The sequence below is a fragment of the Nymphaea colorata genome, chromosome 3 (assembly GCF_008831285.2).
Source record: "Nymphaea colorata isolate Beijing-Zhang1983 chromosome 3, ASM883128v2, whole genome shotgun sequence".
NCBI lineage: Eukaryota > Viridiplantae > Streptophyta > Magnoliopsida > Nymphaeales > Nymphaeaceae > Nymphaea > Nymphaea colorata.
Genome location: NC_045140.1, coordinates 9559759 through 9572970, shown reverse-complemented (window position 1 = coordinate 9572970; position 13212 = coordinate 9559759). Strand labels below are relative to the sequence as shown.

General features: G+C 41.9%; 1 protein-coding gene across 1 annotated transcript; it reads left to right on the top strand.

Moving 5' to 3' along the window:
• Window positions 1-4512: 4512 nt before the first annotated feature.
• On the top strand, window positions 4513-6436 carry LOC116250046 (EIN3-binding F-box protein 2-like). The gene has a single exon (XM_031623382.2). The coding sequence runs from the start codon at window positions 4544-4546 to the stop codon at window positions 6143-6145; it is 1602 nt and encodes a 533-aa protein (XP_031479242.1). The 5' UTR covers window positions 4513-4543; the 3' UTR covers window positions 6146-6436.
• The last annotated feature ends 6776 nt before the right edge of the window (window positions 6437-13212 follow it).

Genomic DNA, 13212 nt, shown 5'->3' with positions numbered 1-13212 from the left:
AAAAGTGAGGTACAAGAGCTCACCTCAACAACCTCACATAGTGAGCTAACATCCAACCACCCAACGCTCTTGCACTTGAGCACACACTTGAAACTCTCACAAACCAGCTCACAAAGTGAGCACACAAACTCTAGCTCAATGATTTGAGACTCAACCCAACTCACTCAATGCTCACACACTGTGCACAACATCCTTATTTATAGGGAGTATTAGTCGGTGATGGAAGAATCCACCACATTCTAACTTTTTCTTTTTTCTTAATTTATTTTCTTTTTAATCATTACATCCACCGACCTTAAAAGGAGAGGCTCATAGCCTCTTGAGTCTTCTCAACTTTTAGAGTAGGTGATGACTTGACTTTACAGTTTGTGTGTTTCAGACAGACACAAAGAGAGAGATAAAGAGAAAGAGGGAGAGAGACTCACCAGAATGGGACAAACACTGCTTCTTCCAACCACACACAGCACGAAGGAGGAAGAGGAAAAAGATAGCGAGAAGGAGAGGGCTTCGAATCAGAGGAAGTAGCAAGATTCTGAGGGCTTCGATAGAGGGGATGATCTCGACAGAGGGAGAGGAGCACCGACAGAGGGAGAGGTCTTCGAGACAGAGGAGAGGGCTTCGACACAGGTAAGGGCTTCGACTACGGAGACGACTTTGTCAGAGGGAGAGGAGCAGCGAGAAAGAGCAATAGGAGAGGCTTAACAACTCGTAGAAAAATCCGTGGAAAAAAGTCGGACCTCTGGAGGTCCGACTTTTTTTCGCATTAAAATCCCCCTTCTCATACATTTTTCAAGGTAAAATTTTCAGTGTTTGATGGCAAGCGGAAAAACTGTACAACGAAGTGAACTTTACCTCGATGAATAGTGTTTCCCCCGACAATCAAATGGGGCGTAAAGGAAAAGTAGATTTCTCTCCCTTCCGCTCTATATCTTTCTATGTTGAAGCGTGGCAAATTGATTGGCCATTAATTCTATGTAGGAAGAAGCTGTTTTTGGAGCTTATCTAAGGGTGGGTATCGGGCCGGGCCGGACGGGCCGGCGGGCCTAAAGCCCGGGCCTGGGCCTGGGCCCAGCCCGTAATATTGCTGGGCCGGGCCCAGCCCGTAATATTGCCGGGCCGGTCCACCCAAAATGAGGGCCAGCCCGGCCCGGCTCCCCCTCCCATCGACGGCCCGGCTCCCCCTCCCGTCTCCCTCCTGGAGCTGCTACAGATGGACTGCGGGCCGCGCAGGAGCCACCTCCCATGCCGGAATTGTCCCTCGCCGGACTTCAGCAGGGAGCGCGCGTAGGGAAAGGGGGAGCGCAGAGGAGAAGAAAGAGGGGGAGGGGGAGCGGTAGGGAAAGGGGGAGCAGAGAGGAGAAGAAAGAGGGAGAGGGGAGTGGTAGGGAAAGGGGGAGCTGAGAGGAGAAGAAAGAGGGAGAGGGCGAGCGGAGAGGAGAAGAAAGAGGGAGAGGGGGAGCAGAGATGAGGAGAAAGAGGGAGAGCGGAGAGGAGGAGGAAGAGGGATTGGCCGAGAGGGGGAAAGGAAGGAGGGGGAGAGGAGGAGGGAAAGCGGAGAGGGAGACGGGAAGGGAGAGGGGGAGCGGAGAGAGAGAGAAGGAGGGAGAGGGAGAGCTGAGTGGGAGAGGGAGACGGAGGACAGGAGGAGGGGGAGCCCGGGAGTCGGACCGGGCTGGGCCGCCGCCGGGCCGGCTTATCCGGCCCGGGACCGCTGTCGGGCCGGCCTACCTGGCCAGGTCCGGCCCGGGCCAGGTTTTCCCAGGCCCGTGCCCAATCGGGCCGGGCCGGGCCGGCCGGACGGTGGCCCAGCCCGATGCCCAGCCCTAAGCTTATCAGCTAAAAAGTACTCAAAAATGAAAAGAAAAATTCTTTTCTACGAGAAAAAGGACAATCCGCTGGCCACGTGCGGTTCATTATTTGTAGTTCTATCCTGCCACTTTCTCATCAATTAATTTAACTCATGAGCAGGGCTATATACATGTATACATCAGACCTCAAACAATCGATCCGAAGATGATCTAGCTAGACGATTTACACGTCAATATGTTTCCAATAATTGATATCCTTAGTAGCTTCATTAATTGAGAGAACCATAGACTTAGTTTGAAATATTAAAGCTGAAGTTGTCTCATCAATCGATACTTCTGGTTGATATATATATATATATATATATATATATATAATGAAAGCCTATAGCAGCTACTCTTAGAGGGCCTACCTCTTTGAATTACCTTTAGGTCGCATAGTTATAACTTTGGCTTGTACGATGATGGCCATGAGTAAGAGCAACGTTATAAATGTGTACATTCCATATATGATCCGTCATTGTCAGGCAGCTTTATTGCTCATCAAGATAAACAAATTTAGAATAAAAAATAATTATTTTCTTAATTCACGTGTCGGCCGATCCGAGGCCCTATATATTGGATACGTACCCGTATCGGCTAATAGTATCCAGGGGTCCGCATCGGCCTCATCACTTTCTGCTAGAACTCACTATAACATACTGACTCGGTCCGGTCCGATCACAACGATGCAAATTAAAAGACAGGCTAGGCCCCGATCAGCTCATTTACTTTCCTAAAGTAACGATTCAGTCCCCGTCGTATCGCTAAGTCGATTGCTACCCAGCTACGTCATAAGCTTGAAAATGAAGAAAAAGACACTGTTGGGAATATATATTACGAAAAAGCTGCGCAATTCTCTTTATTCGATTTAGTAAAACTGTGCATGTACCTATGTGGCACTGCTTATGGTGGAGTCATGAAAGAAAACCGAACGAAGCCAAAGGACAAACCAAGCTGGCTGCATTGTCTCCCCCTAAAAGACAGACTGCGATGCGTTTGTTAGCTAAATCATCCCAAGAACAGGATACCATCAAGCCAACTTTAATCCAGGGGAGAAAAGCTTGAACGATATACACATTTCATGAAGAGTTAAAACCGGGTTCTTGTCGAAGCCATACTAATGACCTAGCTAGAACGAGCTTGAACCCGATAACTTGAAGCATTGTAAAGGGCTAGTTTTGGCAAATGGTCAAAAGGCTGGGGACAAGTTGGTCATTATAAAAGGGCAAAAAATTGATGGCTCCACTTTCCCTCCAACGTCACAAACCAAAAGAGAAAAACAATTCAATGATCCTACTCGTTTTAATAAAAGTGAACAGTCTGGTACTGTTCAGGAATTTGCATCTTTAATACTTTAACTGGGCCTTTTTGAGGAACAGGAGAGATAAATGCTGTCAAAGGAGAACCAGGGGTCCACCTTCAAGGACAATATACAGCAAACGCTGGTGGCGTAGATGTACTTAATTATAAAATAGACATAATTTCTTACTTTGGGGTCAGAGCCAGCAAAAACCTGCAGGCTGCAGTCCATAGCAACCCGTAAGAACAGAAATGCTTAACAGACATGCCATTAATAATGCTGCTAATTATATTCATTTGAATTTCTTTACTTCTGCGTTCCGAAAGGCATTCGCGGCCCCATGTTCACATGACATGCTGCACCAATCGCCATTGCGGACTTGCAGCAATTTCTGGAGGCAAGCTCTGCCAAATTCATCGACATACTGTTCTCTAGTGTTCTATGCAATTGTTCATTTCTTCGTTGACTATATTATATATCTTTTAATTCTTCACTTCACTTTGACTATTCATCAAGTGAAATTGTAAAAAAGCAGTCTCCTCATGCTTTATGCAAACAATCTAATTCTAACATTTCCAAGTTACGAAGTTACGTAGAGAAGTACTGTAGCACAAGTGTTGATCAGCCTAATCAAACTACAAGGTTCGGTTGAGCAAATACAAGCTTGTTCAATTATGAAGTTAATCTTAGTTCATGTCAAGAGATCTTGATTGTGTATGTCAAAATAGTTACCTTCCCAATCCTCACAGGCTAATATGGCTTCCCCTCAGAATAAATTGGTTATCTCTAAATCGTCCTGAGGCTTCTGGCGTTTTTGGTGGGAGTTACCTGACCTACCTACCTAATTACTAGCTAGTTCGGGGACCTTGACTTGTATGATCGAATCATACACTTCAAAGCTACAGCTTGTTTTTCCCAAGAGCGTGGTAATGGCAGTGGCTATTATTACTGGCTAAAGCATTTACAGCTTCCCCAGTGGCTCCGTAAAGTTCAACAGGATTGATCAATGGCAGTGCACTGTGCCAACAGATGTGAAGGACCCATCTATAGATTTTGGTTTGGTTCACTGCACTGAGGCAACCGGGACAGTTTCATTGCTGTCCATCTGCTTCAATAGTTGAGAGATAGAGAGAGAGTGTGTGTGTGGCTGTGGAGGAACCAATGAACTTTAACGGTGCAATCATCTTCCACGATTTTTCTCGTACCAGCCCTTTGTACGCCTCCAAAATCACAGTATTAATTGACTGAACATCGCTTCATGGGATTCTCTCAGTGCCAAAAATGGTCCATGAACCAACCTTTTGTCAATTCCATGAACAGACAACTCAACCTCGCATTTTCCTCGCTCACGCTTTAAAGCGGCATCTCTTTCTCTCTCGCTAGCTCTCTCTCAAGCATGGGTGACTACACGAGGTGGAAGAACGCTAGAAAGAAAGAAGCTGATGATGGAGGTGATAGAGCAAGTCCATTCAATCGTCTCCCTGATGAGTGCATCCTTGAGATATTCAGCTACAACCCTGACCCTACAGACCGCTGGTCCTGCTCTTCGGTGTCCAAGAAATGGCTCATTTTGCAAGCTCACATGAAGAGCTCAGACTTCAAACTCCGACCACCAACCCCAACATGCAACGCCGGCGCCGGAGCACCTTTTTCCAGGTGCTTGGAGGGATGTAGTGCTGTGAACGCAAGGTTAGCTGCCATGGTGGTCAGTAAGTATTCAAAGGGGAGGATTAGTACTCTCAGCATCAGAGGCGACGTCCCTGATCCCGAAACTAAATCACACCCTCAGGCAAATGGGTTCACTGATTATGGGCTTCAAGTTGTTGGGTCTAGTTTCCCCTACCTGAAGTCCCTATCCTTATGGGGTTGTCTTCACATTACATGCAGAGGTCTGGCATGCATGGCGAGAGGCTGTGGCCTGTTAGAGAAGCTTGATCTGTGCGAGTGTCCGCTGGTCTCCGACGAGGGCATGGCGTTTGTTGCGTGTAACCTGAACAAGCTCACGAAACTCAGCATTGACTCGTGTCAAAATGTAGGCAATGCCACCCTCAAAGCCTTTGGAGCACATGCTCCAACTATAAAGTCCTTATGCATATCGGGTTGTCCCCTTGTAGGTGATGAAGGGATCGCTGCCATTCTTGAAGGGCTGCCCAATTTGAAGAGACTTAAACTTGGTAAAGTCTTTTCACATCTACCCGTAGTGCTGGAACACGTTAGGCGTGTAAAGCCACTGGCTCACCTAGCACTCGATAAAGTACTCCCTTCTAAGAAGATTTGCACCATTAATGAAGATCGCCTTCATGATCCATTCAGGGCTGTTGGGCTGGAATGTAAGAACCTTAAGAACATATTTTTGTGCAGATGCATAGATGACGAGGGCTTGTTAGTCCTAGCCCAGGGGGCTGCCCTTTTAGAGAGTTTAACCCTAAAGGAATGTGCGCAGATATCTTTGAGTGGGTTGGTAGGCTTCTTGACAAGGTACGGTAAGAACCTCAAGGGCCTTTCCTTGGTCAAATGCAAGGGGATTGTGGAACCAACCGACTGGACAGTGCCGCCATTAATGCTGCCACCTTCATGCAGCAAGTTGGAAAGACTGGTGGTGAACCGATGCCCCAACGTAGGGGATGGTCTGTTGATGTGGATGGGGAGGGTGTGCTGGGACCTGCGTGAAGTTGAACTGGTTGGGTTGGGGGGCATCTCAGACAAAGGACTGTTGAGCCTGCTGCTTGGTGGCAGAGAAAAGCTTCTTCGTCCAAGCTTAGAAAGGGTGTGGTTGAGCGGATGCTCAGGATTGACAGATGTGTCGCTGTTCTGTATAGCCAGCGGATTTGCGGAGGGGTTGAGGTCGCTTGGCCTGGGGAAGGGCCTTGGGGTAAGTAGTCAATGTCTTCAAGTAATTGCCTCCTGCTGCCCTAACCTGTTGGATTTGAACCTTTCTGGCTCTTTGATTGAAGACGGTGCGTTCGTCTGCCTACCCAATGAGGCTCACTGTGACTGAGCCTCAACAAAATGCTGCAACTAGTTTAAGCAGAAGCAGGCCCGAGACTAGTAAGTGTGTTAATTTGGACCCGTTTGCTTGAGTCTTGAGTATATTGGGAGTAACCGGTTTGGATCAAGTGACATGGTAGCTTAATTTACTAATATGTTGTCGGCGGTGGACAATGCCTTGTAGGCACTATAATTGAGTTGATTTCTTGTCGGTGATGCTCATGGCGGGTTTCTTTTTCTGGGCGTAATTTCCTTGTATTTCATTTGTTATAATTAATAATAATGGAGCAACATTCGAGGGCGGTGGACGAACTCATTTAGAGGTCTTAAACTTGATCTGGATCTGTCTCACAATTGACCATTTGAAAATGGCGCAACATTAACTTTTTCTACCGTCATCAAATTGGTAATAGTGCAAAGGCTTTATTCAATCCGTAAACAGTAACACAGGGTTGTATGTTTGAAAAAATCTTCAGACTTAATGAAGAAGCTATTTCCATTTCTTACTCGCTCAACACTTTGCAATGTCTTACAAGGAAAACCACAACAATTTCTTTCAGTGAATGACTAAGATGTGATTTGAGTGCTTTGGTGTCTCTTTACTTTCTTACTCGAGCACTTTTCAACATCTTACAAGGAAAACCACAATAATTCGTTTCAGTAAGTGCCCTTGACATGATTTAGGTGTTTTATTGTGTGAGTTTTTTTTTTTCTTTTGCAGCATCAAATCCGATTTCTTTTTTATTTAACCATTCCCAATCAAACCGAAGTACCGAACCACTCATATTCCAAAGTTTTTTGTATTTCTTGAACGAACAATTGTGTGGTGTGGATTAGCACAGGCCACCCTCTTGAGGAGAACAAAGCCACTCTTTGATGAACAACATCCACCAAGATCTGTGAGGCCCATTGAGTTTTATAATTTTTTAAATAGTTGGTAATTTTCACATCTTATCTCGTTCCAAAATTATGAACTGGACCTGGATATGGCTCCAAGGCCAGGCCAACCGAATGGTAGTTCCAGCCAATCTAGATCTCACCTTATAGTTTGCCAGCTACAAGATACTTGACATCATGAGTTTCAACGTCTTAGAAGTTTTAACCCACATATAGTTATATGTATTGATCATGAATCTTTAGTTACGACTCTTCATCAGTTTTTATTTTATACACAACCCACACAAGCTGCATCTTAGCTTCATTCCAACTCCGGGCCTCAAAGCTCAACTGGAGATCGAGATCCTGCTTAACTTCAGTTTTATTGGACTAATATGTGTCTGCCCAGAGAGATAATATTAACCAGGAAATATTGCCGTACATCTTGGGCCTGATAGTGAAAGCCAGCCAAAAGATCCGTGTCTCGAATACAAGGTTCAATGAACTGCACGTATAGCTTCAGATGTTACGGCAGAATTCATTAGGTTGGAAAACAAGGCGATCAAAGGCTAACGTTAATGTCAAGCCGGGTAAACTAGTCAAGCATGATCCATTTTTAAAACAGAAGTAATTCTGAGTAACATTCTTTATAAAAGTACCAAAATATATACTTGACTAAAAAATTTGAGAACTGACCGTGAGAACTATAAGTTGCACATTCAAGTGATTAAATTAGATCACATTGTTACAAATATGAAATTAAGTATATATTTAATTTCTTAAAAGAATACCAATTATCTAGCTCAAATAATGACGCAAATATCGCTTAGGCTAAGGTATAGTTTGAGTTTCATATTGTAACAGTTATTTCCATGCATCTATGACTTACCATAATTAAGTACTTGGGAACACTTAACTAATAACGTGCCAAGTGAGCTAAGGAACTGAAATTAGCATTTTGTTTATGTGAAGCTGAATTGTGACCACATTAGATTGTAAAAGCATGTAATGTAGGTCCATCATGTCAGTGGAATCGACCACCCCACGTTTTATTCTCTATTACATTGTACCAGGCCTGCATCTACAGAAGATGAATATGAACCTTGCTATAGAATTGAATGGTACCAAACCTGCCGCTCTCAGTCCTTTCTCTTGTGGGAAAGAGTACTATTGTACCTAACAATTGGACTATTTACCCCCTATTGAAATGTGCCTGTGGGTCCCATCAAGTACTGGGGTCCCACCCAAGGTAGTCCTTAATTATGAGAAAAGTACTTGAATACTGTAGTCTAATATTAGATCTTGTCGATTACCAAACTAAGTAATTTTTCCGTTCTGAAGGTACAACTCCTGTGCATAATATATCTATAAGGAAATGTATTCAACCAACTGGCGTTGGTTCGGCCTGAGGGCCAGTGTATTAAAACTGGGCGACAAGACGGCATATGCAAAACAGATATGGGCCTAGAATCCCTGTAACCACTATCATGCTCCGGTGTGCTACTTTCCTCCGCAAATGGTATCAGGTACTCTTCTTGAGTTGAAGTATGCAAACCTAAGTTCACTTAGGTCTCAAAGTAGCTTTGGATCTAGGGGAAGAAAGGGAAAATTTTGGCCCGTCATTGGGATGGTGGGTTCTCTCCTGCTCACTTGAACGAGGGTTTATTTTTTAACCCTTTCTCTTTTTTCTTTTATTTTTCTTTTTAGTATCATTTTTCCTTTTACAACTCTCATCTCAGCTTGAGATTGAAAGTAAGAGACTTTAAAATAGACATCAATGAATGTGTGTGCGTGCGAGTGTTTGTGTGCGTGTGTGTATATATACATACATATATATATATATATATATATTGTAGATGATTCAATTTTGTTAAATGCTAGATAGTGCCTGATTGTTAAATATGCATTACAAGATAGCCAAGATTTAGTGGCACCCAAGAGACACCTCTAAATGCATTCACTGGGGAAAACAGAACACCACTACAAACACCGGATAATATTGGGACACTGTTTACATTCAATGGCGAAGTTATTGAGCACCCTGAATGGGTAACTTGCATGGCGTTTTATGCATGCCACTGAAAACATTTCACTGACACTTGCACAATGCCATTATGGACATTTTTATGGCTCTCGGAAGATGCCATTAAGTGTACTTTCAGTGGCACTCATTAAGCATCACCAACAGTTTAAAATGGCATAACGTACTTTTCATAGGGCGGTGGTATGCCATTGTCAATGGCATGGACTGAGTATGTCAGCATTGTCGTTATTGTTGAGCTTTAAACGCCACTAAAGACTCTTTAGCAGCACCCATTCTATGCCATATCAAATGTTCAATAGCAGATGGGGAAATGCCAGTAAAATTTATTTATGATAATTCTCTCTATGCCATTATTTATAACTTAGGACAATTAAAGAATGCCACTAACAATCATTCAGTGATAGATGGTCAAATGCCAGCAAATTTTTTTTAATAGCGTATCTCCTTATGCCATTACAGTTTATGGCAATTTAAGAACACCACTGAAGACTTAAGTTAAAACTGTCATGAAAGGTCTTTGGTAGCAGTTTGATTATTATGGCATAGACACTCAAAAAAAGAAATGAAAACGACAGTTTTCCTTGCAATCTAGAGATGACTGTCATTAAAATAAAATTTGGAATTTCCAAATGTGTCATACAATATAAAGTCATAAGATTTGGATATACACATACAACATTTTTCTGTGCCAGGTGATTGATCTGGCGTTTACAGCATTGTCAATAAAGGCATGAACTGAGACTCTAACTTATAACATATTCCTAAACTGCATGTCTGCTGATAGAGAATGCCAGCGCCAACCAGGTCCGTCTCTCCAAAGTCTTTGAAATTAGCCATCGAGGGTTAAGGCAAACTAAAAGATCCTCTCACACCATTCCTATTTATAGTGGTTACTGCAATCATTTGAAGAAGGGTGAAATTGTCATTGCATGCATGTCATTGAAATGAAATGGAGGCCATTGGAGAGGAAACACTATGCACGATGCTGAAGATCTCCTGCAAAAAGGAATCATTTGAAGAAGTAGGGAGCTTCAACCACCTCTTCCAAGTCAAAGTCTATGTCATATGGGTGCGGGTACCGGTGAGGGATGCCTCAATTTCAAAAAAAAATTAGGTATATATATATATATATATATATAATCATGGTTACCTTAATTTCATACATAATTCAAAGTTTTATGAAATAAAATAGGGGAGGAGAGAGAGAAGTGGAAAAAAAGAAAATGAAAAGATAGAAGAAGGAAAAAAAATGAAAAAAAAGAGAAAAGAAAAACGAGTGCAGTCAGCAGTACCCGATTCGGTTTGACTGAGTCGAGTGCCATGTTGAGCCACACCCACACCTGCACATGTACCCGAGTCGACATGGGTGTGCCACCATATTTGCGCATCTATGTGACTTAGGTCATAATCTCCTTTATGTAGCAGTGGAGGGAAAGCAAGGGATGGAAAAGATGTTTGCAAGCTATGCAACAACTGCATGATATTTAGAAAATGAGAATGAACAACCTTTTCAAGTTTCCTGAATGTCTAGTTTTATCAGATTCGTTTTGCTTTTGTTCAACTTTCCTTTCTCCTCGTGTTTCAGACATACGTTTGGTGCCTAATATGTGCACCTAATTTTTGTTTACATTATAAAAAGCTGTTTACCATAAACTAAGAGGGGAAAAATAAGGAGTATCTTGAATTCATCAAAGAGCTTTTTCTTCCATTCTTACAGTCTGTCCAAATGTTGACCTGTAGCTTCCAGAAAGCATAGAATGATCCTAAAAAAGGTCACTAATAGTATCACAATCATCGTCCCTGGAACTTGAAGAAGCAAGTGCTTCAATAGCAAAGGTCTCGACATCTCATTTTGATATATTAGTAGAAACTCCTACTTCAAAAGCAGCAGCCTAGTAGGAATTTTCAATCCCATTCACCTATGTGTCAATTTCCCACATTAGATCACCATATCTATCTCCCCTTACATAACCAACATAATCTTGAAACATCAAACTTTGTCACCTACAAATATGCAACTCCAGTCCACTGCATCAAAAGGAACAAAAAGGAGGTCACAGAACACGATTATTGTCTACATCTTCGCCTACTTCCTACATCTGAAATGAGGGAAAAAGTACAAAATCTTTTACAATTTTTTTGTAAATTCATATCCAAATTTGGCCCTAAGATTCTGTTTTCACTTAATTTCTGGTTGCCTAGGCCATTCTTCAACCTTCGTAACATTATGCATCGATTGATTATCTGGAGAATTTTTGTGCTGTAACAATTTCGATTCTGGTCGATCTCTTGAGAGATCCTTAGGATGTTTGATAGATGAAGGGTTTTCATTTCCTTCTATCTTATAGTAACTGCTGAGAATGTACCTTATAGGTTCAGATGAAGAGCTATCTCTGCAGATTTTAGAAGCACTGAAAACTTATGCCTTAAGACGTTAAACTGAAAAACAGGAAGATGGTTGCCACTATTTTAGGAGAAATAGCAACTTCATAGGAAAGAAAGACATATATGATATTGGAGATTACCACAACTTCTAGCTTGTTAGTTGGATCCTCCTCACTTTGGAAAAAATCTGATAATCTCCATATGGGCTTGACTTCCTCAATTGCCAACAATTTTATAGAATAAGAGGGTGCTCTCTATGGTGTCAAAGATAAGATATGCATAATTTTGTCTAGATATCCAATAGAATTTGTCACCAAAATCATTGGTGGAGATTGAAGCAAAGAAGGAAAAAATAATCTAGCAGTAGATTGAACATGAAGGATAGGTCAAGCTTTGTTTGCAATGCCAATCTAATGGCCATTTAACAGAGGATAGTAAAATAGTGCAAATATTGGTTGAGGAGAAGCTATATCCAATGGCAGTGGAAAGCTGGAAGGAGGTTCCTTTAGTCAAGATTAATAAACATCTAGTGATGCAGACCTAGCATAATAGGAGCAATAGTGAAGCATAGGGTCTCAATGCATCAAAAATAGATTCATTCTTCTGAATTAACAAGTGAGAGGATCGAGAAATGGATGGTTGGAGGAGCGAGATGATCCATGAACCACAATAGCAGAAGATTTTCAGGAAAAGCAATGGAGGAAATCCAAAGGTGTGTAGATAATGTGGAGTCTCGAGTAGAAAGAGATGTTGAAGTTTAAAATCAAAAGGTGGTGGACATGAATATTGTGACATAGAAGAAGTAGGAGGAGGTGGTTCCGCCTCTAGGATTTCCTTATCCAATGCAATGGAGCAAGGAGACAAAATCCAAGGAGACAAAAGCCATGGTTAGTATATGCAAGGAGACACATACTCCTTTAGCCTATGATAAATCTACTTTTAATGTGGATTGATCATGCCCTAAAAAGGGTAGAGTTAAGTGGGATAAAGAGTCAAGCCCTTACTATAAGATGTCTAAGAGAGACTTAAGAAAAGTTCTCCAAGACATTAGTAATAAGCATATAGAGAATTCAAAATGCAAACGTGGGGGGCTTGGGTAGGGCTTTATAGGTTGGAACAAGGGTGATGAACTGAAGGTAGAAAATGAGGGGCCTGAGTGGCGCATGCATGTTTGCAGAGGCTACTTAATGGTGATAGAGTTGTGGCAAAGAAAGTAATATAGAGTACCAACAAAAGTGAAGATGAAGATATTATTATAAAATATTTGTGGGCTAGTTAAAGTCACAACACAGAGAGAATTATTGGAGTATTTGTGAAGATTTAATATGACAATTTTTTTATATGATTTAATGTTGAATAATGAATGGTTGGAGTCCAGCAAAGATTCTCTAACTTTGGTTTTGTCTCACTGATTATTAATAAGGATGATAAAGCTTGAATAATCCTAGGATAGCATCTAAAGGAAATGGAGGTCTTCATTGAAGAGATTAACTAGTTATGGTTGAAAGCCTATTGTAGAATGAGAATATGAAATATTAATTTTGTGCTAGTTAGTGTGAATATGCTTATCAGAAGGGGATTGTAGAATTGTCTTGCTCTTGTTATGCTCAATATTTATGTGTCAGGAGTGACCATAGGGGACTTTAATAGCCTTAGAGGTGCAAAAGACAACATAAATAGAATTTCTTGCTGGTCCTCTTATGTTGATTTTAACGGGTTCATTCATGAACTGAATTAATAGAGGTTAATGATGAAATGAAGGAGTTTACCTT